Source organism: Salvia miltiorrhiza, chromosome 3 (genome assembly GCF_028751815.1).
Source record: "Salvia miltiorrhiza cultivar Shanhuang (shh) chromosome 3, IMPLAD_Smil_shh, whole genome shotgun sequence".
Taxonomy (NCBI): domain Eukaryota; kingdom Viridiplantae; phylum Streptophyta; class Magnoliopsida; order Lamiales; family Lamiaceae; genus Salvia; species Salvia miltiorrhiza.
Window position 1 is genome coordinate 44,318,658 of NC_080389.1, and position 26,947 is coordinate 44,345,604.

At 39.8% G+C, this 26,947-nt stretch overlaps 1 protein-coding gene across 1 annotated transcript; it reads right to left on the reverse strand.

Moving 5' to 3' along the window:
• Positions 1-19,300: 19,300 nt before the first annotated feature.
• LOC131015954 (carnosic acid synthase-like) lies at positions 19,301-21,184 on the reverse strand. Its single transcript, XM_057944473.1, has 2 exons — positions 20,154-21,184; positions 19,301-20,050 (listed from the first exon to the last, which is right to left on the reverse strand). The coding sequence occupies exons 1-2, from the start codon at positions 21,048-21,050 to the stop codon at positions 19,445-19,447; spliced, it is 1,503 nt and encodes a 500-aa protein (XP_057800456.1). The 5' UTR covers positions 21,051-21,184; the 3' UTR covers positions 19,301-19,444.
• Positions 21,185-26,947: the final 5,763 nt, after the last annotated feature.

Genomic DNA, 26,947 nt, shown 5'->3' on the forward strand with positions numbered 1-26,947 from the left:
TCAAAACACGCCTCGTCATACATGGGGGAGAAGATGAGGTGAAGATGGAGAATCGAATCAGTGGTAGTCGTGAGGACTTTTGCGCCGGATGGCAACGAGCTCCTGCTCATTGTTGTTGCACCACATGGAGGCTTCACCAAAAGGTGAGAAGCTTCCTAAAAACCAGGTGAAGTCTGTCCAATTTAGATAGGAACTTCCAATCCATGTGTCGGGCATGAGGATGGAAGACGCTCGCTTCGCTGGATACAAGTAAGGGTAGAGCAAACTTTGACGCCGGAGAGACGTTGAGATCCAGTGGAAGGGTCCGGTGAAGACCAGGTATGTGAGCGTCATTCTTCCACACCATGACTTTGAAGTCATAGATTTCTCCTTTAGTCGGAACAATTTTTCTCTGCAACTTTTGAAACAATTGAAACTTTTTCTCACAGTGAAGGCTGTGGAGAGTTGTTAGTTGATGCAGAAAAATCGTGAAGACAACATGGTATAAATAGACAAGATTTGAACCATGTAAGAAGATGAAAGGTTTTTCGAAAACTGTGCCTAAAATACAATTGAAGAGAAAATTCGCGTCCACCGTCACTGCGAGGGACTGCGTCTTCAAAAAGTTGAAAGGCATCATTACATACTGTCATGTCAATGAGCTTTTCAAGAAATTTTATTGCAGAGGCAAAAAGGTTGGAAAGATTTTTGGCAATAAGATCAGGACAAGTTCAATCAAAACAGATTTTCACTTTATAAAAATCTTGTCCTTCTTCCATTTTCCAACAATTTCCAACAATCAGTTAAAGTTTTTGAAAGAAACTGATCAGTTAGAGAAAAGATTTTGAACTAAAAACTTAAAGCTCTTAACTGAAATAACTGATTTTGAAAGAGCAAGCATTTAAAATACTTACTTATCAACTGAACATAGTAGTCAGTTGATACCACGTGATCCTGGTTGATTCATCAGGATGACTTCTTCTTCAGATGAGCATTCGGACTTCATTGCTTTCCACGTCGTCTATCGTAGAAGCAGCAGCTGGTTGACCACCAGTCAGCATGACTGTTTGAGAAGATCTTCAAACACAGCATCACTCTTCAGGGTTGATGAGGCCGATCTTTGCACATAGATCATTGAACCTCTCTTCTGGAAGAGCCTTGGTCAGCAGGTCCGCTCTCTGACTAGCAGTGGGAATCCATTCCACAGAGACATTCTTCTTTTCGACATGATCACGAATGAAGTGATGTCGAATTTCAATATGCTTTACTCTGGTGTGGTGAACTAGATTCTGAGAGATTGCAATAGCACTGGAGCTGTCGCAATAGATAGGAACTTCCTTTTCGTCGATCCCATAGTCCTTTAGTTGATGGACTAACCACATGATTTGTGAGCAGCAGCTTCCGGCAGCAACATATTCAGCTTCAGTTGTAGAGGTGGCGACTGAAGTCTGCTTCTTTGAAAACTAAGAGATGAGCTTGTTGCCTAGGAATTGACATGTTCCGGAGGTTGATTTGCGACAAGCTTGCATCCACCGAAGTCTGAATCTGAATATCCGGTGAGCTTGATGTCGTCGTCTGCTGGATACCACAATCCTAAATTGGGCGTGCCTTTTAGATATCTCAGAATCCGCTTTGCTGCATCCAAATGAGCTTCCTTAGGATCTGATTGATATCTTGCACATACCCCGACTGCAAATGCGATATCTGGTCTGCTCGCAGTCAAATACAGCAAAGATCCAATGATTTCTCTGTACTTCTTCGAAGAGACAGAGTTTCCTTCTGAACCTGGATCAACTTTCCAGTTTGTGTTCATTGGGATCTTGACTGACTTCATGTGCTGAATACCGAACTTAGCTATCAGCTCCTTTGTATACTTGGACTGGCTGATCAGTATTCCTTCGTTGGTCTGCTTGACTTGCAATCCGAGAAAGAAATTCATTTCTCCCATCATGGACATTTGAAATTTGTTGGTCATGATGTCAGCAAACTTCTTGCACATGCGTTCGGATTTGGATCCGAAGATTATGTCATCGACATAAATCTGAACAAGCAAGAGATCTTCTCCTTCTTTGAGAGTGAACAGAGTTCTGTCCACAGATCCCTTTTTGAAGCCTTGTTCAACCAGATACTCCGAGAGAGTATCATACCACGCTCTTGGTGCTTGCTTCAACCCATCGAGCGCTTTCTTCAGCTTGTACACCTTTTCTGGTCCAGCAACCTCAAACCCTGGAGGTTGTTCAACATAGACTTCATCTGTGAGCACTCCATTGACAAATGCACACTTGACATCCATTTGGTGTACCTTGAAACCTTTGTGAGCTGCGAAGGCTAAGAAGAGTCTGACTGCTTCCAATCTGGCAACTGGGGCGAACGTCTCGTCGTAGTCGATTCCTTTTTCTTGACTGTATCCTTTAGCCACTAGCCTTGCTTTGTTTCTCACAACGTTTCCTTCTTCGTCTTCATTGTTCTTGAAAATCCATTTCAAGCCAATCACCTTTGCATCTTCTGGTCGATCCACAAGCTCCCAAACTGAATTCCGGTTGAATTCATTGAGTTCCTATAGCATTGCGATGACCCACTGAGTAGACTTCAGAGCTTCTTCAATATCCTTGGGCTCTGTAGTTGATAAGAAACAGCTGAAATTCTTATCTTCGTTGATGCAGTTCTGATTGATATCGAAGACGAGGTTGCACATTGATCTCCGAGTCTTGACGCCATCTGATGGTTCTCTAATGATGTTCTCCTTTGAGTGGAGTTCAAACCATCTTCGATACTTCTTGATCTCTTCAGGTGAAGGTGGGGCTTCTTCGGTCAGAATGGTTCTGGGGTGTTGAGCACCTTCTGGAGCAGGGGTGAGTTGAGCTGGGGCGGCTTCTGCGCGTTCAACTCTAACTTCAGCAACTGGAGTTCCCCCTTGACTGATGCCGTCTGCATTGGCTCCAGTCTGAACTTCAGACCTTCGGTTGATCTTCTGATACTGAAGCATCTCAGTATCTTCATCTTTGCCTGGTCCCCATATCAAGACAGTAGAGGGCTCGGTGTTGTGGATTTCAGCTCTGGAACCTTCAGTGTTTTGAACACACTTTTCAACTTCTTGTTCCCTGAAACCATCTGTAGACTCATCAAAGATCACATGAGGTGTTTCTTCAACACAAAGAGTTTGAGTATTAAACACTCGATAGGCTTTTCTTGAATGTTCTGTTCCAGAGTATCCAAGGAAGACTCCTGGATCAGCCTTGCTATCGAAAGTGTTCAACCTCTTCTTATCATTGTTGTGTATGAAACACTTAGAACCGAAAGCATGAAAGTAGGCAATCGATGGCTTTCTGTTCTTCCATAACTCGTATGGAGTTCTTCCATGTCTCTGAGTGAGGAAGGAGCGATTCTACGTGTAGCATGCGTTGTTGACTGCTTCTGCCCAAAACTTCAAGGGGAGTTTTGACTCGGCTAGCATCGTCATTGCTGCTTCCTTTAGAGACCGGTTTCTTCTTTCTGCAACTCCGTTCTGCTGTGGAGTTCTTGCTGCAGAAGTTTGATGACTGATTCATTGTTCATCACAATACTTACGAATGACAGTATTGAGGAACTCAGTCCCACGATCTGATCTGATGCTGATGATGTTGACTTCCTTTTCAACGCTCAGTCTTCTCAGCAGCTTTGGCAGTTCCTTCAGTGTCTCTTTCTTCTTGAACAGAAAGATAACCCAAGTATATCTTGAATAATCATCCACAACTACTAAGGTGTACTTCCTACCGTTGTAGCTTCTTGGAGTGATCGGGCCAAACAGATCCATGTGAAGTAGATGCAGAATCCTTTCAGAGGAGTGTCCTGACTTTGACTTGAATGATGTCTGCGTCTGCTTTCCTCTGAGGCATGCTTCACATTCTTGCTTCTTCTGGAACACAATAGAAGGAAGACCTTCTACCAGTTGATATTTAGCAAGTTTGTTGATCGTCTTGAAGTTGAGATGGTTGAGTCTCTTGTGCCATAGCCAATTGAGCTCCGAGCTGCTCTTTCTGATGAGGCACGTTTCTGGTGGGCTGTCTTCCCAAGAAACGACGTAGAGACTTCCTTGTCTGAATCCTTTCAGAACTACCTTCTTTTGATTATTTCTAACAGTGAATTCATCCTTCTTGATCTTCACTGTGAAACCACTGTCACAAAATTGACTCACAGACAACAGATTATGTTTAAGACCAGAAACAAAGCTAACATTACTGATACTGGCGTTACCCATGTTGAGCACACCGTAGCCTTTTGTTTCTCCGATTGAGTTATCTCCGAATGCAACTTTGGATCCAGCTTTCTCAACATACTGAGATAGATATTCTTTGTAGCCCGTCATGTGCTTAGAACAGCCACTGTCCAGATACCACGTTCTGATCGAAGCTTTGGCCTCTTCCTTCTTTTTGTGTTTCCTGACATTGACCTGCAAGGAAGAGTTGCTTCAGGCACCCAATCAAGCTTTGGGTCCTTCGATGTTAGCTCGAGTTCCCTTAGGAACCCATATCTGCTTCAGAGTTGGTCTGGCTGATCTCTTGCGCTTTGTTGAATGTCTGATTGACGTCGTTGGCGCTTCAGGTAGCACATGAGCATTCTTCTGTTGAGAAATCCTTTTGAAGGCCTCACTCTTGTAGCAGTTATGTCTGATGAGTGGTTGAGGTCTTCTTTGCTCGGCGAAGTATCTTCCCTGAGATACTTGAGTCTTTGCAGACTTTTGGAGACTTGACTGATGTTCAGTAGCTAGTTGTCGTGGATGGCTCTCGGTTCGTCTGGACTCAACATTGCTTGGTCTCCATGGATGTTGTTCCTTCTGAAACTGAACTGAAGATGTCAGTTTCTGACTGATGCGGCCTTTCTTCCCCCTGGATTGATGAGGAAGATTCTTCTTGGCTTCTAATGTTCCTTCCCAGATCTTTGACTGAAATCTGCTTTCCAGCCTTCTCAATAGAATGATCTGGTTGGGGGCCTCCTTAGCTCGTCTGTAGTTTCGCGGAGGTGGAACATTTGATCTAGCCATCAGTCTGTGCTTGCGAACTTCATCCATATCATGATCTCTTGATTCTTCTGAGGTTGTGATTTCAGAAGGATCGTCCTTTGAGATGATCATGATATCCTTTCCTTTGACAGCTGCAACCTTTCCTCTGATGCTGTTGACCAGTCCTTTCGATGGAAAGTTGCTCATCATGGGAGACTGCATCATGCAGTTCTTGACTGTTTTTTCCAGCTTGTGATTGAGCCTTTTGATCTCATGAGATGCTCTTTTACATTCTGAGTTGGAGATTCTGAGCTCTTTTTCCAGTCGGCTGTTCTCCATGATTAGCTGACCAAGACAAGTTTCATCCGGAAAGTAGATGATTGTCTGATTCTTAGCTCGTTCATCATTGATCTCCTTGTCCATTTTCTGATTCTTCTTGAGGAGATCTTCAAACATTTTCCTCAGCTGACAGTGATCAGTCATGAGCTGATCAAACTCGTCAGTTTCATCGGATGAGCTATCTCCAGATTCTGAGTGGTCTCCTGAAAGCATCAGGATGTTATCAGTAAATGGAGTTTTTGAGTGAGAGTTTACCTCTGAGCCATTCATTCCATTGTCGTAGCTGTTGTCAGCCACGCTTTCTGATTCGTTGGCCATCAGGGCTCGGCTCTCATCATCTGAGCTGGAACTGTCGAAGTCGGATGATTCTGATGTGTCTTTGGAAGAGTCAGCATCGTCAGCAACCATCGCTTTCTTCTTCGAAAAGCTACGATCTTTCTTAGCTTTAAGTTCTCTGCGCTCAGCTAGAGTCAGATCAGGGCATTCATGTCGAAAGTGCCCTTTCTTTCTACATCCAAAGCATTCCATATCTTTGATGTCGTAAGCGGCTGACTTCCTTTCTCCGCTTCGATCTGTGGAATGTCTGGAGTTCCCTTCTCTTTCTTTTCCTTTGTAGTGCTGCTTGTGGAACCTTCTGTACTTCCGGAACTTGGACTCCATCTTGTTGAATCTTTCAGTCAACAAAGCATATTGACTGAAGAAGTCCTCTGGGTTGAGTTCCGTTGGTTCCTTGATCTGCTTCTTGCCTTCTCTGGTTGAGGCCTTCAGTGCAACTCCTCTTGAGGTTGATGGACCATCTTCGTCTGATCCTCCAGCCTTCTTGTTACCAAGATTTCTCAGAAGGTCGAACTCATTTGCCATGAGATCGGAGAAAAGCTTGTTTGTCGGGAGCTGACTGAATCCTGGCTTATGTTGATGAACGACTGAGTAGATCTGCCATTCTCCACGTGGCAATGCTCGAAGAATCTTCAGGTTGATTTCTCGTTGAGTGTATTTGTCTTTGGAAATGGATTGAACTTCATTCAAGATAAGATTGAATCTTTGTTCCATTTCCTCGACAGATTCATTCTTGAGCATGAGGAAGGAGTCGAACTTCTGGCAAGCTATCGATAGCTTGTTCTCCTTGATTTCCTCAGAACCTACGCACATTCTTTCCAGAATGTCCCACATCTCCTTTGCAGTTCCGCACTTGATGATCTTCATGACATGCTTGTCGGGAACAGTGCCGGAGATGATGCTTTTGGCGAGGTTGTCTAACTCATCTTGCTTTCTTTCTTCTGTGGTGAAGTCTGCCTTTGACTTGGGCTGGACCTCATCGTAAGGATCCTGATGGAGATCATTAGGAACCCTTTTGACAGTTTCGGTGATGGTGATCGGTCCGCTGGTGATGACTTCCCACATTCGGCAATGTTGGGCGGTGAGGAAGCTTTCAAGCCGAAACTTCCATATGTCGTATTTTTCAATACTAAACATAGGTAGAGAAGATAATCTGCTGTGGTTAGTCTCCATCAAAAAATAGAGAACAGATAACAGAAGATAGGGCAAATAGCAAGCACAAAAAGAAAGAGTAAAACTTTTTCGAGACCTTTAAGAAAAATGATCTAGTTCAAGTATAACCTAGTCAGATGCAGATAGTTCTTGCGAACAACCTGCTTTGATACCAATTGTTAGGTCCTGAGGGTCTCGAATAGGTGTATGGGGGGGGAATACACCTATAGGCTATTTTTGACTTAATCTACTGACCTCAATCAGAGGGATCTCAATCAGAGATCAAAACGAAACTTTGCACGCAAACAAGGACTCCTGTTTTACTGAAATCAGTTTTGACAAACAGGGTTGACGACTGATACTGAAAGATCTTCAGTAATGAGTTATCAGTTAAGTTACTGGAACTTAACTGATCCAAGTAAGGGCTTCAGTCGTGTTTGCAAAGATAGAGATGATATCACTCTTCCTTACTATCAGAGGATAGTTCAGTCAGATTGATATCATACGCAGCGGAAATTAAACTTAGTTTCGTAATAGCCTCGGTGGAGCAAGTTGTTGGATTAAGGTTTCTCTTTGCTGTTATTCAGTGTTCAGTTTTATCAATAGAAATAGCACAAGTAAGAATGTAAAGCTGAAAGCTATAAATAACACAGAGACTTTTACGTGGTTCGGAAAAACCCTTTCCTACATCTACGGCTGGTTGATCAGACCAACAATCCACTCCGCAAGTGCTTCACTGGTGCACTGGAAACCGTACCCGTGTGCTTGCCTGGTGCACACAACCGTAAACTGAAGAAAACCCTTCTTCAGAACCCACACACCTCGCGTAGGATTTCCCTGCTAAGCACACCTCGTGCTCAGACTTTTCACTCAGAGTTCAGAGTACCTTCCTGAACTCCGAACCACTCAAACACTCTTATGGGGAGGAGGTTTGAACGAGTTCCAACTATACTTACAAAGAACAAGTTCTTTGAAGCAAGTTTGACCTTTGGCTTCTGGGTAAACAGATATATGCCTAGGGTCTAAGAGAATGTATGTAATCAGCAGTGACTGATTTTGGCTTTGGAATTCTCTTCTTCGATTCAAGCTTTGGGGCGGTTAAGCTTTAGGCTGAGTAGCAATTTCGGCAGAGCTTCAGCTTATGTCGTTGAATCGGTGAAGGTTGAAGTGATCCTCGAGCGCTATTTGAAGGAGAACTCTTGAATAGATCCGTTGGCGTAAATCGTCCTCAAGATTTCTTCCATTGGAGAGCAATTCGAATTTGGGCTGAGGCTTCAATCTTCGAGGTTCCTTGTCTGTGTGGAAACGGCTCTCTTTGATGGACAGGAGATGTGACATCTCTGAAAAGTAACCACCAGATAGGAATGACCTCTGCAGAGATAAGATGTTTTGAGATCTCTGCATTTAATGTGGCTGTACTTGTGTGTACGTGGCTTCCTCTGAACGTTGGAAGATCAGTCCTAGGAGGAATGTTCAACTGATACTTGACTTTAGTATCAGTCCTTTGCGCGCATTAAATAATCAGTCTTCAACTGATTCTTCAACTGATACTTCAGTTGGTATCTGCAGTCTTCAGTCTTCAGTCTTCGTTCTTCAGTCTTCACTCTTCAGTCTTCGACACCGCAACTAAACTAGAAACGAACTCTAACACTTGAGTTCAAAACGATTCTAGTCTATTACATATAAGTCCTATGAATTTTGGTATCATCAAAACAAGGGTTAGGATATTCCACAAGGTTCCCAACATAATGGCTCGTTTCCTCACGAACCCTTTCTCCTTTGGATGGTCCTTCTTGTGGATGCTCTGCTTTGGGCACCTCACCTCCTTGGTTCATCTTTAGATCTACCATATTTAGGTTAGCAAAGGATTCTGCTAACTCTTGTAGATCTTCTAATCCGATTCGTTCAAGGTTATTCATGTCTTTTCCCTTTCACGATTCGAATTATATCCTCCGGCTGCAACTCCTTGGGCGCTGCATTAAGTGGCAGTGGATACGTCGGGTCTTTGGACCATGTATTCCGAAGTCTCCCGGAACATGGTTTCCGCCGTTCGATCTCCTCCACCTTTCTCTTGATATCTCGCAAGAGGATTAAGATTTCCTCTTGTTTCATCGATATCTGGCTCATCTCCAGTGGTAGATCATATAGCTTGTTGCCATAGTATTCCACCGTTCTTTGGATCTCCCACAAGTTGACATTGTCGGAAGAATTTGGCTCGATCTTTTGATAAGCTGGAAAGGTTGTTCCAGCTTTGTCCTTCTGCTCCATTAGTCGTGGGACTGATAGGCGTCATCTCTTGTTCGTTCAATTGTCGTTCTGATTCCGACGATTCCCATGAGAGTTTCATGGTAAGATTGAATACCCGTGATGATATCACGGATAATTTCTCCATCTTCTCCGCGACGAATGTTCGTCACGAGGGCTCGATTATTCCAGTTGAGATCGTCTAATAGACGAGTAGTTTCTCTCTCCAAATTTTGAAGAGAATTCTTGTATACAATACATCTCGGACACTCGTCCGAATCCATAAATTTTTAATGGAGTCTCCTCCCAACATAGGTTAATAAATTAAATATAATATAATTCCTCTATAAAAACCCGCTCTGATACCAATTTTGAAAGTGCGGATTAATGTATAAGATGAAGGATTAAGAGAGATATAGTATAAGGGTAGGAATGGTATTTCACTATGAAGTGGGTATTTTTCATAGATGTTTTGTAAGGGTGGGTAGATTTGATAGATATATAATACAAATTCGATTTAATCATATTTTATTATAAAAATAAAGCTTTTTTTAAATGTTAAATTTGAATATCGATTGATCATTGATAATAAAACAACACTTAATAAACAAAAATCACATAACGTGTTATACCAACACTCAAAATTCTAGGTTTTTTCATTGAGATATTCTGTCAAATAGTTGGTGGACATTCTTATTCTTCCATTTGCACAGTTACAACCGATAATACTATCTCTCTGCAGACCAATGTTCAATCCTCTGTAAAGATTACTTTTTTTTTTGTTCTTAAGAAAAATGGGCCCTATATTTTTTATTTACTCCACTCGTCCACAATATCATTGCCACTTTGTGAACGACACAAGTTTGAAGAAAGTGGTAGGTAGTAGTCCCTCCGTTCCATTACAAATGTCACAGTTTTCATAATGGGATGTCCCATTACAAATGCCTCATTCATTTTTTGGCGAATAAATAAGGGACTAATTAAATTAAGTAACTAATGGGCTCACCCATCTTACTCTATCTGCATACCTACTTTTTACAAACTCCAATTTATTTATCTCTCTCCACCAACTTACTTTATGTACTAATTACACACTCCTTAATTTTCGTGCTCAAAAGTAATTGAACATTTGTAATGTAACAGATGGAGTAATTGATAGTAGTGGGTATTGTTGTGAGTGGAGTTTGAGTCCCACAATAAAGTTATGAAAATAAACTGTTATATGAACCCAACTGCTATAAATGAAAGTGACAAGGATATTGTGAACGGACCAAAACGACAAAAGTGGTAATGATATTGTGGACGGAGGAAGTATCATTTTTTTCGTTTTGTTTTTTTGTTTTAAGAAATAAGGGGCCCTTTGATAACGACAAATATTTAAAGAAGTGAGAAACAATCTCATTCATTGATCACGATCAATCAAACGGTCCAGAATTAAGAATAACTCTCGTGTCTAAATTTTGATGAACATATCAATAATTGTGATGAACATGTCAGTAATTTTTTTATGAACAGACGTATTTGTTGAAAAGATGTATTTGTTTAAAATTTCGCACTCTAGAATTCGATCCTCAAACGTTCAATAAAATTATTGCTATGTTCATAAAAACTATTGACATGTTCAACATTCCTAACTTTCAGAAAAAAAAATTAATTTCTCTATAGAACCTAACCATATATATATATATATTATCTATAAGCATATACTCCCTCCGTCCACTAAAGATATGCCACTTTACTTTCGGCACCGGTTTTAATAAATGTGAGTGAAGTTGATAGTGGAGTAAGGGTCCCACTTTAAATGTGAGTGGAATGGTGTGGACCCTACTACTAAAAATGGATGTGGCATATTTTTTGTGGACGGACGAAAAAGGAAATTGTGGCATATCTTTGGTGGACGGAGGGAGTATTATTTAGGGATCTTTAATACATATATCATTTATATATGTATATATTTATAATTTATTTATTTAAATATACTGTGAATGTGAAGATTTTCCCCTTTTTATTTTCTTATTTTTCTGCTTTTGCTTTTTGGTTGCAATTTGCAAGAAAAAATGGCTCTTTTCACACACACACACACACACACACACATATATATATAGGGAGATGTTCAAGAAAGAACCACTAAATAAAATAAGAACGAAGAATCATTTTTAGCCATTCGATCATCAAGATCTACGGTTGATGCATCATTTTGTTGGATAAATGCAGATCCTGGGTTCGAATCCTGAATGGAGCAATTTTTTTTTATATTTTTGAGTGCATTAATTTTAACAGCGAATGCATTAATTTTTACAGTATGCATTAGATTTGATGGTTCTCACGTTCTCACAAATAATGTAGCTCTATTCGGAACTTAATGATATATCATAATCCTTGTTTTGATGATACCAAAATCCTTAGGTTTTCCTTGTAATAGACTAGAACTGTTCGAACTCAAGTGTTAGAGTTCTTTTCTAGTTTAGTTAATGTTCTGAAGACTGAAGACTGAAGACTGAAGATGCCGACTGATGTAACGAATTAAGACAAAGTCAAATACTGATATTTGATTGAACAGTCCAAGAATCAGTTACGACTGATTACTTAATGTGGGCCACGTAGATTCAGCGGAATGATACTAAAGTCAAGTATCAGTTAAACATTCTTCCTCGGACTGAACCTCCAAAGTTAAAAGGAAGCTACGCACTCCCAAAGTACAGCCGCATTAAATGCAAAGATCTCAAGGATCGTCCTTTCTCAGCAGAGCCTTCCTTTTTGGTGATTACCTTTTTCAGAGATGTCCTATCTCCTGCTCCTTAGTAGTCGTTCTCACCAAACAAGGAACCTCGAAGATTGAAGCCTCAACAAAGTTCAAATCTATCTCCAACGGATGAATTCTTGAATATCATTTCAGCCAACGGGTCTATTCAAGACCTCTCCTATAAATAGAGCTCAATGATCACTTCAATCTTCATCGATTCAACTACACAAGCTGAAACGCTGCCGAATTCGTCATTCAGCAATTCAAAGCCATTACAAAATTTGAATCGAAGAAGAGAATTACAAAGCCAAAAATCAGTCACTAATGATTATATACATTCTCTTAGAACTTAGACAAATATTGTATATCCAAAGCCTAGGTATAACTGATTATAGAGAACCTGTTCTTTGTAATCTAGTTGGCAAGTTTTCGAACCTCTTTTCAACCGACCGAATCGAGAATTTGAGCTGAGAGGAGTTCAGACCAGTGTTCTGACTCCGAGAGATCTTAGTCTTTGCGGAAAGCCATAGTTTTGTCTCAGTGAAGCTAAGAGTGAAAAATCCAACCCATTGTGTTGGTACTAAAGATTGAATCTTCGGTTGTTTAAGTTTGTTGTGCACCCGTAAGCACAAGCTCAGTGAAGTAGTCAGTGTGATCAACTGACTGTGGATGTAGGAAGTGTTTTTCAAACCACGTAAAAATCCCCTTGTTGTTTATCACTTTCAGTATTTACTTTCCTTATCTATGCACAAATCTTTTGATTACTGAAACTGATTAATAGCAAAGTGAGACATAAATCTTGACAACTTGTTTAAATCACAAAGGCTATTTCGAAAGAAAAGTTTTTCGTTGCCAGTGTTATTAGTCTAACTGATAAATCTTTGGATAGTCAGTAAGATTCATAACACTCATCTGTTTTACAAACTCGACTGAAGCCTAACGTGTATCAGTTAAAGTCTTTGACTTAACTGATAACTCTTTACTGAAGAGTATACAGTATCAGTCACCAACGTAAGTTTTGCTAAACTCATTTTACTGAAAAAGGTTGTGTCAGTTTGTTTTCGAATTAAAATAGCCTATAGGTGTATTTTCTCCCCTCCCCCATACACCTATTCGAGACCCTCAAGGACCTAACAAGTTCTTTCTAGAACCACACCCTATATATATATATATAATTTATCACATATGCATATACTTATTTAGGGTCCATTCGATACATATATCATTTAACGAGAAATGTTATATGTTACATACTTTACGTGAGCACTGCTCATATTTAACCTCTGTTAGCATTATCATTTTTGTTTTAGCCATTTATTTTTATTCTAATACTTCATAAATTGTTATTGAGATAATTAATTTTATAAATAATTTGAAGTTCAAGGGAATGTGAACAAATCGAACTTTGATTTTTATGTAATTTATAAAATTAATGATCTCAATACTAATTTACTCCCTCCGTCCCTGAAATAAGTTCATCTTTTTCCTTTTTGGGACGTCCCCCAAATAAGTTTCTCTTTCTTTCTTTCTATTTTTGGACAACTACCCCACCACTAATAATACTTTATTTATTCTTACTTTTCATCACTCTCAATACTAATTATAACACTTTTTCACCTTTTCACAACTCCCAATACTAATTATAACACTTTTTTCACCTTTTCACCACTCCCAATACTAATTATAACACATTTTTCTCCACTATCAATACACTTTACCACTTTTCCTTAAAACCCGTGACGTCCCCAAAGATGAACTTATTTCAGGGACGGAGGGAGTATAAAGTATTAGAATAAAAATAATTAATGCCTAAAACATAACGTTAATGATGGCTAAACGTGAGCGGTGTTTACATAATGTGCTCATATAAAATATGTAGCAGAACATTTCTCATAATTTATACTTCCTCTTTCCACGAAAGAACTTCCTAGGAGGGAGTGATACGGGTTTTAAGAAAAAAAGATGTTCAGTGAATTGAAAGTGAAGAAAAAGTTGTTGAGTGTATTGGGAATGATGAAAAATTGTTTTAATTAGTATTGAGAGTGGTGGGGTATAGTCTAAAAATAGGTAGGAAATTTTTTTGTGGACGTCCCAAAAATGAAAAATATGAAGTTCTTTCGTAAATGAATAGAGTATTAATTTAAGTTTACATATAGAATGTGAAATTTCAAATTTTCTTTCTTCCAATAGTTCACATGTTCGGCCTTTTCTTTTAACAAAATATTTTCGCTTTATTTTTTTGTAACATAAAATTATCTTTTAGAAAACTCGTTATTTCTTCCTTTTATCTAATTCAAAATTATTATTATGATTATTATGATTATTATTATTATTATTATTATTATCATTATTTTAGATTTGTAAATTACTATATATACATTTAATTGATTTTGATTTTGTGATCGAGATTGCTATTTCTCAACAGAAAATAATCTTTAAAAGATCTATCATTTCTTCAAGAAACTTTAATAATGAATCTTCTTGTATATATATATATATATATATATATATATATATATATATATATAATATTATAATAAAGGGCTCAATTTGATTGTTTCGCCCAAGGCCTTGTCTATTAGGACCGACCCTGGATGGAGGATATATATAGAGACATCGGACGAAGAGAAAGAAGAAAGTGAAAAATTTGACAAAAGAATGAAATAAGGACAATAATGTAGTTTTACATTAAAAAAATTACTCACTCCGTTCCACTATAATTAGCTCAAAACTTTTCGGCACGCGAATTAAGGAGAATGTGTAAATTAGTTAAATTAAAAGTGATAGGACCTACACTTTTTTAAGGATTAAATTTTTCCATTTATGAAAACATGCCACTTATAGGGATGACAATTTACCCTCGGGTAACGGATATCCGCGAAAACCCGAACCTATTAGGGTGAGTTTGAGAGGTATTTGATATCCACGGATAGTTTCGTGGTTGTAATTCACTATCCATTTAGTTCGTCGGTATGAGTTTGAATACTTACTATCCATACCCTATCCAAACCCGCGAAACTCGTTTACCCATGAAAAATATCCGCGAAAATACCCGTCAATACCCGTCAAATACCCACAAAAAATCCTTAAAATATGGGCTTTGAATATACATTTGAGATATGGGTCAGCATATCATATTTTTAAAAAAGGCCCAAACAGATATGGGCCAGCATATCATATTTCTACTATTGAGCAACAATAGAACTTTGTTGGATTTTATATTTTAGTTGATGAATTTGGATTTAAACTTTGTTATTTGTGGATTTCAACATGGATGAATGATGTGGATTTGAACTATGTATTTGTGTTGATTTTTTTTTTTTGTATTAAATTTGTTATAAATTTATATTTAAATTCTGTTTCGCGGGTATCTGAGGGATAGTGGGTGGCGGGTATCCGACGAATAGTGGGTGTTGGAGAGTGTGTCTACAAAACTAAACAATTGAAGGACTTATCTGCAAATAAGGATAAGTGAAAGGATGTCATTGCCATTATTTATTAGTCTATAAAGAGTAGTTAGTATTATCTCAATAATGAAGGGTTGTATTATAGAATATTGAGAGAGAGAGAGCGGCAACACCATTGCTATGAGCTTGAAGCTCTCATTTGTATCTGTATTCTCAATTTCTTGATAGTGAATGATCTATAGATCCCCTCCGTGGATGTAGGCACATTGCCGAACCACGTAAAAGTCTTGCGTTCTTCTTCTCTGTTCATTTTCCTTTGTTCTTGTATTTTTCGATCTATTGTGAGCGCCGATCACTTGCTCAACAAGTGGCACCGTCTGTGGGAAGACGAAGATCGGCGCAGTAGATTCAAGGATGTCGACGACAAAGATTGCGGCTGATTGAATCGCAGCGAAGAAGATCAATCGAAGAGACCGATTGGGGAAATCTGATCGGAAAGGCAGCAATTTCTGATCGAAAAGATTTCTAACGTAAAGAAAAGGAAATTGCCACGGTGAAAGGTGTGATTCGCAGGGAAGGCGGAAGAAGGTCGATCTAACAGATCGATAACGGGAATCTCACGAGGAGCGAATGCAGATCGCTCTTCTCGGCGATATCGTGGGGTGGGGCTCTGCGGCGATTGCCGGTGCTCTAGGAATGCTAGGTGTGTTCCTATTTCACCGCCGCTCCACAGAGGCGAGACGTTGGCGTATCGGTGCGAGTGCTTTAAGGGGTTCGCCGATGATGGATTTCTAGACGGAGTTGGCTGTCGGAAAGCTTTGGCTAGCGCGGCTGATCGGATGGTTAGCAACAACAATATTCAAGTAAGAGGTTTTCACCGCAAGAACCCTATGGGAATCAAGATAAAGATTTCTTGGTGCAGCAATTCTGAAATTGGATGCGAAGAAAGGGAGTTCAAGAAAGTTATTTTCAGATAAGATGTGGATTCGGTAAGTAATCTGGAAAAGGGAGAGAGCAGTATGAATGAGAGTACTACGTGCTGGTTACGAGCAAGAGAGGGATTGAGATCTCGGGTCTATTTGCCGAAACTCGATCAATTCTTTTGTGGAAGTAAAATAATAGCGGAGATGGCGTTGGACGGCCAAGCAGTTGTCGTTTTGGTCCAAGTGTCCTGACGGTGCGGTGAAGGATGTTTTCAGCCCGTCGGCGCGGTGAAGTGAGTCCACGGCCGTTTGTCATTTTAGTCCCTTGTTACTCATCTCTGAAGGTTTGGAGAAGCTTGTTCTGTCATCGAATGACCGATGGGCAGAGCTGAGGCTGGTTTTTCTTGGATCCTTGAGAGTGTTCTGTTACACAGATTAAAGACTATTGATCACGAGTGTTTCTCGGTGAAAGAGATAGTTCTTGAAGAGTTTATGGAGTTGATTAACTGGAGAATCAAGAGGTCAAGAATGCAGTGGAAGATGCACGAAAAGGAGATGGAAATAAGCATAAGTCCGGTGGAGAGACTTGGAGCTACGGTTCTCTTGTGTTGCTGTATATTCTTGGTGAGTTTCTCTATAAATCAAATCAACTTGTAGTTCCAGGTAGAGAACACTAGTTTGAATTGTGAATTCTTGGTGGTGAAATACCTGTTGTTCTTGAGCATAGGATTGAGCTCTTGTATGCTGCTGTTTTTTGGTGATTGATGGTGACTAAGAATTTTGATATTCATAAGAATGTTGAATTTGAGGTGGAACATCTTGTTGGCAGCTGGTGACTATATATTATTTAAGAGAGAACTGAGGAGATCCCATGATTCTTATATTTTGACTATGATACCACTAGAGTTAAGGTGGAGTTTTTTTTCAACAATTTGAGAAGAGATCGAGCAGATGGAATACTCTGTAATGTTGAGAATTGGTGGAGTTTACATGGTTGAGTTTTGCATGGGGATAAGTTCATTCTCTTAGTTGAATATATAATAGAGTTATCGGTTTGCTGTTTGGAGGAGAAGTGGTTTTGTGTTTGATTCATGATAGATGGTTTGACAAGGTGGAGATTGTTGCATATGTGTCTTCACATCTATGCATCAATTATTTACACAGGAAACTTTAGGGACTTAATTGCTAATTCAGAAATACGGAGGGATTGAATGGCAATTACTTAAATTTGCTTTTGTGAATAAGATCTCAGCCGTCCATGTTGGATCGATGGATCAGCTGGTTAGCAGAGCTGAGCAGAGCAGAGCTTGCAGAGCAGAGCAGAGCAGAGCTGAGCTTAGCAGGGCTGAGCAGAGCAGATCTGGCAGTGCTGAGCTTAGCAAAGCAGAGCAAAGCAGAGCTGGCAGATCAGAGCTTAGCAGAGCAGAGCTTAGCAGAGCTGAGTAGAGCTGAGCTAGCAGAGCAGAGCAGAGCAGAGCTTAGCAGAGCTGAGCAGAGCAGAGCTTAGCAGAGCTGAGTAGAGCAGAGCATAGCTGAGCAGAGCTGAGCTGAGCTGAGCAGAGCAGAGCAGAGCAGATCTGGGAGAGCATAGCTGGTGGATCTTGAAGTTGCAGGATCAGGTGGAGATCTTCTACTTGCGAGATTGGGTGGAGCTTCTGAGATTTCACGAGAACATCTTGGAGATGGTGAAAATCGTTGGAGGGGCTCGGTGAACTTGAGTCTTCATCAGTTAGCCGGGGCGCGAAGTCAGGAGGCGGAATGCTCATGCTCAGAGACACAGTCAGGATGAGCTGGTTTTCTCGTGGGACTATTGGGTGAGGTGGAGTATCGGGGGCCTAGGACTCGTGCAGGGGTCATGAGTGGACAAGATAGGGATCTCGTAAATTCTCTTGGAGAGAATGGCACCAGAGCTGTTCCTGTGTCTAAGTTTGTTCGCTGCATGGATCTTATCAAGCTGGTGACCAAGGCTTGATGCCTTGGTGGTGTTTGAGTGTCCTGTTGAAGGGGCAGGGCTGTTATTGGAGTAACAATGTTGTTGCTGTTTACTGTTGGCAGCGCTGTTCACTGCTGACAGCCCTGTTCTTCAGCACTGTTACTCCAATGGATGTCTGACCAAAGCACTGTCTGCTGCAAAGTTCAGATAAACAAAGGTACGTTGTTGGCAGCTAAGGATGTGGAGGCTGTGTTGGCTGCTGTGAATCTGGGCGCTGCCACTACCATGGCTGCAGCAGTGACTGCTGAGCCGAGTAGCGTGGAGTTAGGCCCTATGGTGCTGTTCACGACGATGCAGAGTGCTGTGAGTAGGAACGTGGTTGAAGGCTTGGCCATGTCAACATTCAGAATGGCTTAAGTTCATTAAGTTGTGATGAGAGTTAAGATTGAAGTTCATGAAATCTGCTGGAGTTTGCAAATTGATGGTTTTGCAGATAAGGTGGAGATTGTTGGAGAGTGTGTCTACAAAACTCAACAATTGAAGGACTTATCTGCAAATAAGGATAAGTGAAAGAATGTCAATGCTACTCTTTATTAGTCTATAAAGAGTAGTTAGTATTATCTCAATAATGGAGGGTTGAATTATAGAATATTGAGAGAGAGGGAGAGATAGAGAGAGAGAGAGCGGCAACACCATTGCTATGAGCTTGAAGCTCTCATTTGTATCTGTATTCTCAATTTCTTGATAGTGAATGATCTATAGATCCCCTCCGTGGATGTAGGCACATTGCCGAACCACGTAAAAGTCTTGCGTTCTTCTTCTCTGTTCATTTTCCTTTGTTCTTGTTTTCTTCGATCTATTGTGAGCGCCGATCACTTGCTCAACAGTGGGTGACGGGTATCCGATGGATAGCGGGTTGACGGATACCCGACAGGTAGCGGGTATCCGCGGGTAGCGGGTCAGGGTAGCATTTGATATCCATTGATAGTTTCGTGGTTAAAAACCACTATCCATTTAATTTGTGGATATGGGTATGGATAGTCACTATCCGTACCCGTCGTACCCGATTGCCATCCCTAGCCACTTATAATGGGACGACCCAAAATAAAACACAGGTCACTTTTAGTGGGACGGATAAGTATTTTTTTTCATATCTTTTTGTTATCTAAGTGGATATTTAATTTTGTATTGATTCATTATATAAGAAAGGATAATTTTGTATTGATTCATATAATTATTCGACAAGTGATATCACATTCACCTCGATGATTTAAGTTTCGATATGACATTGCTCTAATGTTTGTAATAATAATAATAACTGTAATAAAACTCTTTAGTCGTAATTTAGTAGAAGATTATCCAGGTGGAATAATCTTTTATTACATATAATTGGCATCTGGCATGCATGAATTAAAGCTTGATAGGAATAGCCCAAAGAGGGGATTTCTTCTGCAGTACTAACCCAAACACATCCTGTCTCTGCAGTTGTTTGGACTCAGTCCCTTGTTCAAGTTTCCAGTCAAAGTTATGACACAGTGTCGCCACCATGCAGTGCAGCATACGGCTAGCTAGCGGCATGCCGGGGCACACTTTTCTTCCCGAACCAAATGGAATCAACTCGAAATGATGCCCCCCGAAATCTATACCGTTATCCAAAAATCGTTCTGGCTCGAAACTCTCCGGATTCTTCCATATGCTCCGATCTCTGGAGATGGCCCAAACGTTGATAAACATTTTTGCATTTTTGGGGATCACATATCCATTTATGTGCGTCTCAACTTCTGCTGCATGAGGAGCTAAGAGAGGCGCCGCCGGGTGGCACCGCAGCACTTCTTTCACGGTGGCTTGCAAGTATGGGAGTCTAGAGATGTCTGATTCATCCACGATGCTCTGCTCCCCAAGAACACTCTTCAGCTCTGCTTTCAGCTTCGCCAGTTTGTCGGGGTGGAGTAGCAATTCTACCATTGCCCATTCCGTTGTGGCTGCGCTTGTGTCTGATCCTGCAATTATCAGGTCCTGACACAAACCAGATCATCAATTTTTAATTTGGTACTCAAAGTTGGGACTATAAAGTATAATTGACGCATTTGAAAATATGGGGAAAAAAGTTGATGCTGACCACAAACATATGCTTAATTTCTTCAGTGGTAAAATCATATTCTTGGCCTTCAACGAGGTCGAGGAGCGTTTCAAGAGAATCATTCTTCTTGTGGTAAGGCAGCGCCGCTCGTGCTTGCAGTCGTTCGTCGATGAGGGTCTGGATCAAGTCCATCAAGCAGCGGAGGTGATAAGTGAGCTTGCGTCTGAGTCCTTGTGGATCAAAGGGAGCAAGGATGGGGAAGAAATCTGCGACGTTGGGAGCTCCGGCAACCCGCATGAGCTTGTTCACGTGCTCCCTCAGTTCCTTTTTGGGGCCGGAATCGGCGGCGTCGAATCCGGTGACTTCGATGGAGAAGAGCGTGCCGAACATGAGGTTGGACATGGTGGTGAAGGTGGCTTCTCCGACGTTCATGGCGCGGCCCTGCCCGCAGCACCTGCTGACGTGGTCGGCCAGCTTGATCAGCCGCTCTCGCCGGAGATGTTGGCTGGCCTGGAGAGCTGGAGGCGAGAAGAGTTGCTCTTTGGATATGCGGCGAAGCTTCCGCCACTGGTTGGAGTTGGTGGAGAGCAAGCCCATGGACATGTGCTCGTGGCCGAGGACGCACACCGCCTCGGCGCTGAAGGGCATGCAGAAAACAAGGCCTTGCTTCTGCAGCACTTCCCTCGCCATCTCCGGCGACGAAACCACGCCCACGAATTGGGTACCGAGCTGGAGGGACATGAGTGGGCCGTAGTGTTTGGCGAGGTCGGCCAGCGACTTGTGGGGGTTCCGCCCGAGTTGCAAGACGTTGCCTATGATCGGCAGACGAGGCGGCCCCGGAGGGAACTTGCCTCGCTGCCGCCATGAATCCGTCCACCGTGAGTACACCACCCACGCGGCCAGGAAGCCCAACGAGAGAAGAATGTAAACTTGCATTTCTTTTTTTGGCTACTTTTCTTTGTTTCTACTTATTCTTGCATATGTTTCTATTTGTAAACAGAGGTGTATGTATGCCTATTATAAGGGTCTACGTTGTTTAACCAGTACGTCTGTACGTACAGTATTTCGATAAAATATTGATTTTCAGATTGTAACATCTGTACGTAGTGTATTTAATTTGATAAAATATTGATTTTTCTATGATCACTAATACACTCCACTGACTTGAGAAAAATATACTAGTATACTACTACTCCCTCCGTCCCAATAATGTTGTCCCGTTTCTTTTGGGCACGGAGATTAAGAAGTGTGAAATTAGTGTTGTCAACTAGAAGGTCCCACATGTTTAAGAAGAAATTAAATATAGCTTAAAATTATTCTTGTTTCTTCCTCATCTCCCAGGCGACGGCAACAGTAGGCGGAGCCACACCTGCGCCGCCTCCTTCCCCGGCCGGCGTCGGCACAGCCCCCAGCCTCATCGCCGCCTCTCTCCATCCAGAACAGTGAACCAAGAACACAATAACACAAAATCAAGAACAAATTTTCGTCTTTGCTAACCAAGAACACAAAACCAAGAACAAATTTTTCATCATCTTCATTGACAAAGAACAAAATCTGGAAAAGCCAAGAACAGAAAAACCAAATTTCTTCAACAAATATCTAAACATAAAAGCTAAATTTCTTCCAACAAATTTTCCATCGTCTTCACTAACCGGGAGAAGGCACCGCGGCGGCAGCCCTATGGCTTTACAATCGCCGGAATCGAAGGGGTGGCATTTGGATTTGGGGATTTAGGGTTCGGGGGCGGAGAGAGAGGTGGAGACGGCAGCCCGTCGCTGCTGCTTCGTCGAAGGGAAGCTGATGGCGACTGGTTCAGAGGAGTGAAAGGGGGGGAGGGAGGGAAGTGGTGTCAGGGGGCAGAGGTGAGTGGCGCTGGCGAGAGGGCGGGGGAGATGGGAGGGCGACGCGAGTATGGAGGGTGGAGAAGAGAGAGAGGCAAGAGAAGGGGGAGTTTAGATCTGTGCTCGACGGATTTACAGAGGGGGAAGGGGGGAGACGGCGGCGGCGTTACAGAGGGGGAAGAGGGAGGCAGCGCCGGCGAAACAGAGGGGAAGGGAGCGGCGGTGACTGTTGAGTTACAGAGGGGGAAGAGGGCAGCGGATGTACAGATGGGGAAGGTGGGAGGCGGAGGCGGCGGCGGCGGAACAGAGGGGGAAGAGGGAGGCGGCGCCGGTGGAACAGAGGGGAAGTGAGCGGCGGCGCCGGTGGATTTGCAGAGGGGAAATGGTGGAGTGAATTTAGAGAGGGAGAATGAGGGAGACGGTAGAGAGAGAGAGAGAGAGAGGCGAGTAGATGTAATTTAGAGGGGGTAAGTTTAATTAGAATCATGTTTAAGTGAGAGTTAATTAGCCTTAAAATTTACCTAAATAGGAAATGGGACAAGATTATTGGGACAACCCAAAAAGGAAAGTGGGACAAGATTATTGGGACGGAGGGAGTATTATTATTCTTCGACCATTACCCACGTTAATCGTGGATGAGATCACTAGAACTGCGGATGGTTTGTTACAAACCCAATAAAATAAGATGGATCCTCTGTCCCACAATTTATTGTGAATCACCGTGTACCACTTTTAATATCTTTATTTTATAATTATTTTTTTATAAAAATAAAAATTATTATTATATTATGAATTCTAATTAATATTTATCATTAAAAATTGAAATTTTTAGAAAAATATATACCCTAACTTTGAATTAATTAACCCAAATAATCTATTATTAATTCAAATATATATATATAAAAAATAATTATAAGCCCTACTTAGATGAGTGAACTCTTGTTAATTATCTTTATATTATATTAAAGCATAGTAAATTAAAATAGAAGAAAAAATAATTAAAAATTATAACAAATTAAGAGTGGTACACGGTGGTACACACTAAGGGGGGTGTATTCGCTGTGGATTTCCACAGACTTTAAAAAGTCCGTGGAATTTAAATTCCATGGAATTCACATAGATTCCAGACGACTTTCAAAGAATTCGTGGTTGGATTTCACCCCGATTTTCACTGATTTTCGAAGAATTTGGGGGATAATTCTGGAATTGAAATCCATGATGCCAACGCCCGCTGAAACCCAGCACCGCTGGGAATCCAGCGAGCGCTGGGTTCCAGCGACCGCTGCAAATTAGTGCTATATAAGGCCCAGCCAGCGCTGGTGTATTGTTACATGTTTTTTACTATGTGATGACTTAGCAATATGGATAGCTCTGTTGCTTCCACGTAACACAATAAAATCAAACTTCACACACACTATGTGATGACTTAGCATTAATATGAGTTCAAATAAGAATCGAACAGATGCAGGAGGACAGTATTTCTTACCTTCTTGATCAAGTATCTTCTTCAGCTCATCTGCAGATAGGAGCATCTGAGAGTCATCTAACACCTGTAAGGGAACCCCATATTGAACTGAAAAATACTCAACTGCTTCGAAATTTATATTTCAACAAGGAATAGCAGACAGACATGCCAACCACGGTGCAAAAGGAAAAAAAATGAAAATAAAACAATAATAAAATCCAAAAGTAGCAGCTAAACTTTTTTCACGTATTACATATGAAATTAATTGGCTACAATTAGAGTCTCATTACCTGGGGGAAGGGAAGACATTTGCTCCCTGGAATGTGGCCACTTCTTATCCCCTTCCGTGGGCCATAACCATATATAGCAAAAGCAATAAATGAGTTCCAATATACATAAGTCTCAAATCCAGCGTCCGCTGGACTCTCCCAACGGTGGCTGAGTTCCAGCGGTCGCTGGCTTCTTGGCCGCGGCCGCTGGAACTCAGCGCTCGCTCAAAATTCCATGGATTTCAATTCTCGTGGTTCTTGGCCGGATTTCGTCGTGTGTATTTTTTGGATGAAATCCATGAAAGTCATTTCGGATTTGAAGTCAATGGAATAACGAATACACCTAGATTTGTATGGATTTTAAAAAGTCTGAAACGAATACACCCAGATTTATATGGACTTTTAAAAGTCTTGAACGAATACATCCAGATTTCTGCAGACTTTTAAAAGTCTGGAACGAATACACCCAGACTTTTAAAATCCATAGAAATCTGTTAAACTCCACAACGAATACACCCCCCTAAATTATAGGACATAGGATCCCATTTGAAATAAAATTTCACTTTTTTTATCACAACATATTCTGAATTGAATCCGAGATTGGAGCGCGGCGTTTACTTATTATGATTGATTATATATAATTAAATATTTTTATTTTAATCATTAAAATAATTAGATAGAGATAATATCTTATTTAGCCTTTTCTAGTAGAAAAAAAAATTATAGCTATATAGATAAATATATAGAAATAGTTATTAGTTTTAACTATTATACCTTTACACGTTTACACAATTTACATAAATTTTGCGTGTAATCATAATTCGTATAACATTATTATTTATATTTGTTACACGAATTCGTATAACAAAAATTCATGTAACAGTATAAATATAAATAACAGTACTGCTACAGGAATTTTGATTACACACAAAATTCGTGTAAATTGATAAATATATAAGGGTATAATAGTCCAGAATGGCTACTATTTTTATATTTTTATCTATATATTTATAATTTTCTATTACTATGTGCTTTTGGTTAGATTAGGATGTTGCACCATTAAGATATTTTAATCACATACATCAAATATAAATCAAGAAAAATTAACTTAAACGTTAGAAATTATCAAAAATTTAGAATATCTCAAAATTATAATTTATTTTTATAAATAATAAATCAATTTTAATTATTTTTGTTTATTTAAACTAAAGTAAATGCGTTCTCGAAGAAGTATTGGGGCGGATAGGATCCCATGTGAAAGGATGGCATGTTTTGACAATTTGAATAATAGTACGTGAGATTAAATTAATTAAATATTTTCTTTTACAACATGACATTAGTTAATTAATTATCAACAAATTGAATAATACGTGATATTGAATTAAATAATTTTTTAACATCATGACATTAGTCTCGCCAGAAGTCCGTGGAAGTTCTTGAATAATGTCATGTCATAGTCACCAAAATAAATACCAAATGTTATGAAATAATTAAGGTCGACAGTAGGTCATCAAAATTGTGTTAGTGCGTTTCAGCTTTGACCTTATCAAATTACGATTATATATAAAAAGGAAAAAACAAAAAAAAGACCTAAAAACCCTTGAAAGCACAAGAAAGCACGAGCCTCATTAAAACCTTCCTACGAAAAACCCAAAATGAAAAACTGTATGAAGGAAAAAAAGCACCCGTCAAGACGACCAACGAAACCAACAAGAAAAGGAAGAGCGGAAGGGAAAGTTGCAGGAACTCCGACCTAACCATCGTCCCCAAGCAAACCCGGCTCAAAACCAAAAACAAAGACCAAAACAAAAAACCAAAACAACTCAGTAGACAAAAGGCCGGTGAGACGCCGTCGCCAAATGCCCAAAACGAAAACCAAGCAAACAGAAAAAGGGAGACTTACGGCACAATAAGCAGAAAGGGAAGTTACACGGCCGGTTATACGTCGTCGCCGTAAACATCCTTGCTGCCTACCAAAAAACCGCGCACTCTGCCAGTGAGCTGCTGTGATCAAGTCGGCAGAGCAAAGTCCAGCTCTGCTCTGCTTTGGACCGTTTAGCTCTGCTCTGGACTGCAGCTTGCTATGGATCATAGCTCTGCTCTGGTTATGATATGCACCTTGATAGGGGTTAGGGGATGAGATCCTCCATTGCATAATTTTATTAGGTACTATTCTTCTTCACTCTTAATTTTTTTATTTTATAATTATTTATTATAAAAAATAAAATATATTATGATATAATAAACTCTAATTAATATTTCATCTCACGCATCTACCAATTTAATTAATTTCTTCCCGTTTGTACTTGTATGTGTGTAAGGAATTAAGGATTTATGAATGATTAGGGTAGTCTGGGTAGATAAATATTTTGTTGCAGAGTACTTATAGGATGATCATTGTCTATCACTGGAGTCCAGTGCTGTTTATTTTTATTTTCATTTTTTTCATTTTAACAAAGTAGTCTTTGGATGTTAATTATTGGTTAGATTAATTGTTTATTTTTATATATCGCAGAACATCAAAACTTTGGGCCTAGTCTATTTGGTTCAAATAAAACTAATATTTAGTTATATTTATAACTCTAAACATAATTTAAAAATACAAATAAAATTTTATTAGACATTCCTGTTCTGATATGGCCGGCACTTATTATTATTTTTTATTAAGGAAATCATGGCCGGCACATAAGAAAGTTGTTTTTATTAAGTAAATTTTTTATGTTTCAACAATATATTATAATCTTAATCTCGAGTCTAAATAGAAAAAAATAATTATAATATATGATATTTTTACAATTTGATAATCAAACCTGACAATTTGCACTTCTATGCACCTTCTTCATATAGTAAATTAAGTACATAAATAGTAAATTAATAGTATATTTTACTTCTATGAATCATGAAATTTTTAAAGATTTTTTTTAATTTTAAATTAGTAGTATATTTCATTCATTCCAACACTATATATCTTATTAAAATGTAAATATATTTTCTAAAATAACGTGATAAAATGTGTATTTACAATATCAATATTAGAATGATAAACATATTAACATTCAATCCATTTTATTTTAAATTTCATATTGATCTTATATGAGACTTCACCAATTCAAAATCGAGAAAAAAGGATATATTTTTTTATAGCTACATCAATTTTTCATTACTTTGTTAATTGAATGACTAAATAAAAAAATTGAAATTTAAAATGCACCATCACCGATTAACATTAAATAAAATGATAAATATTGATTTTTCATA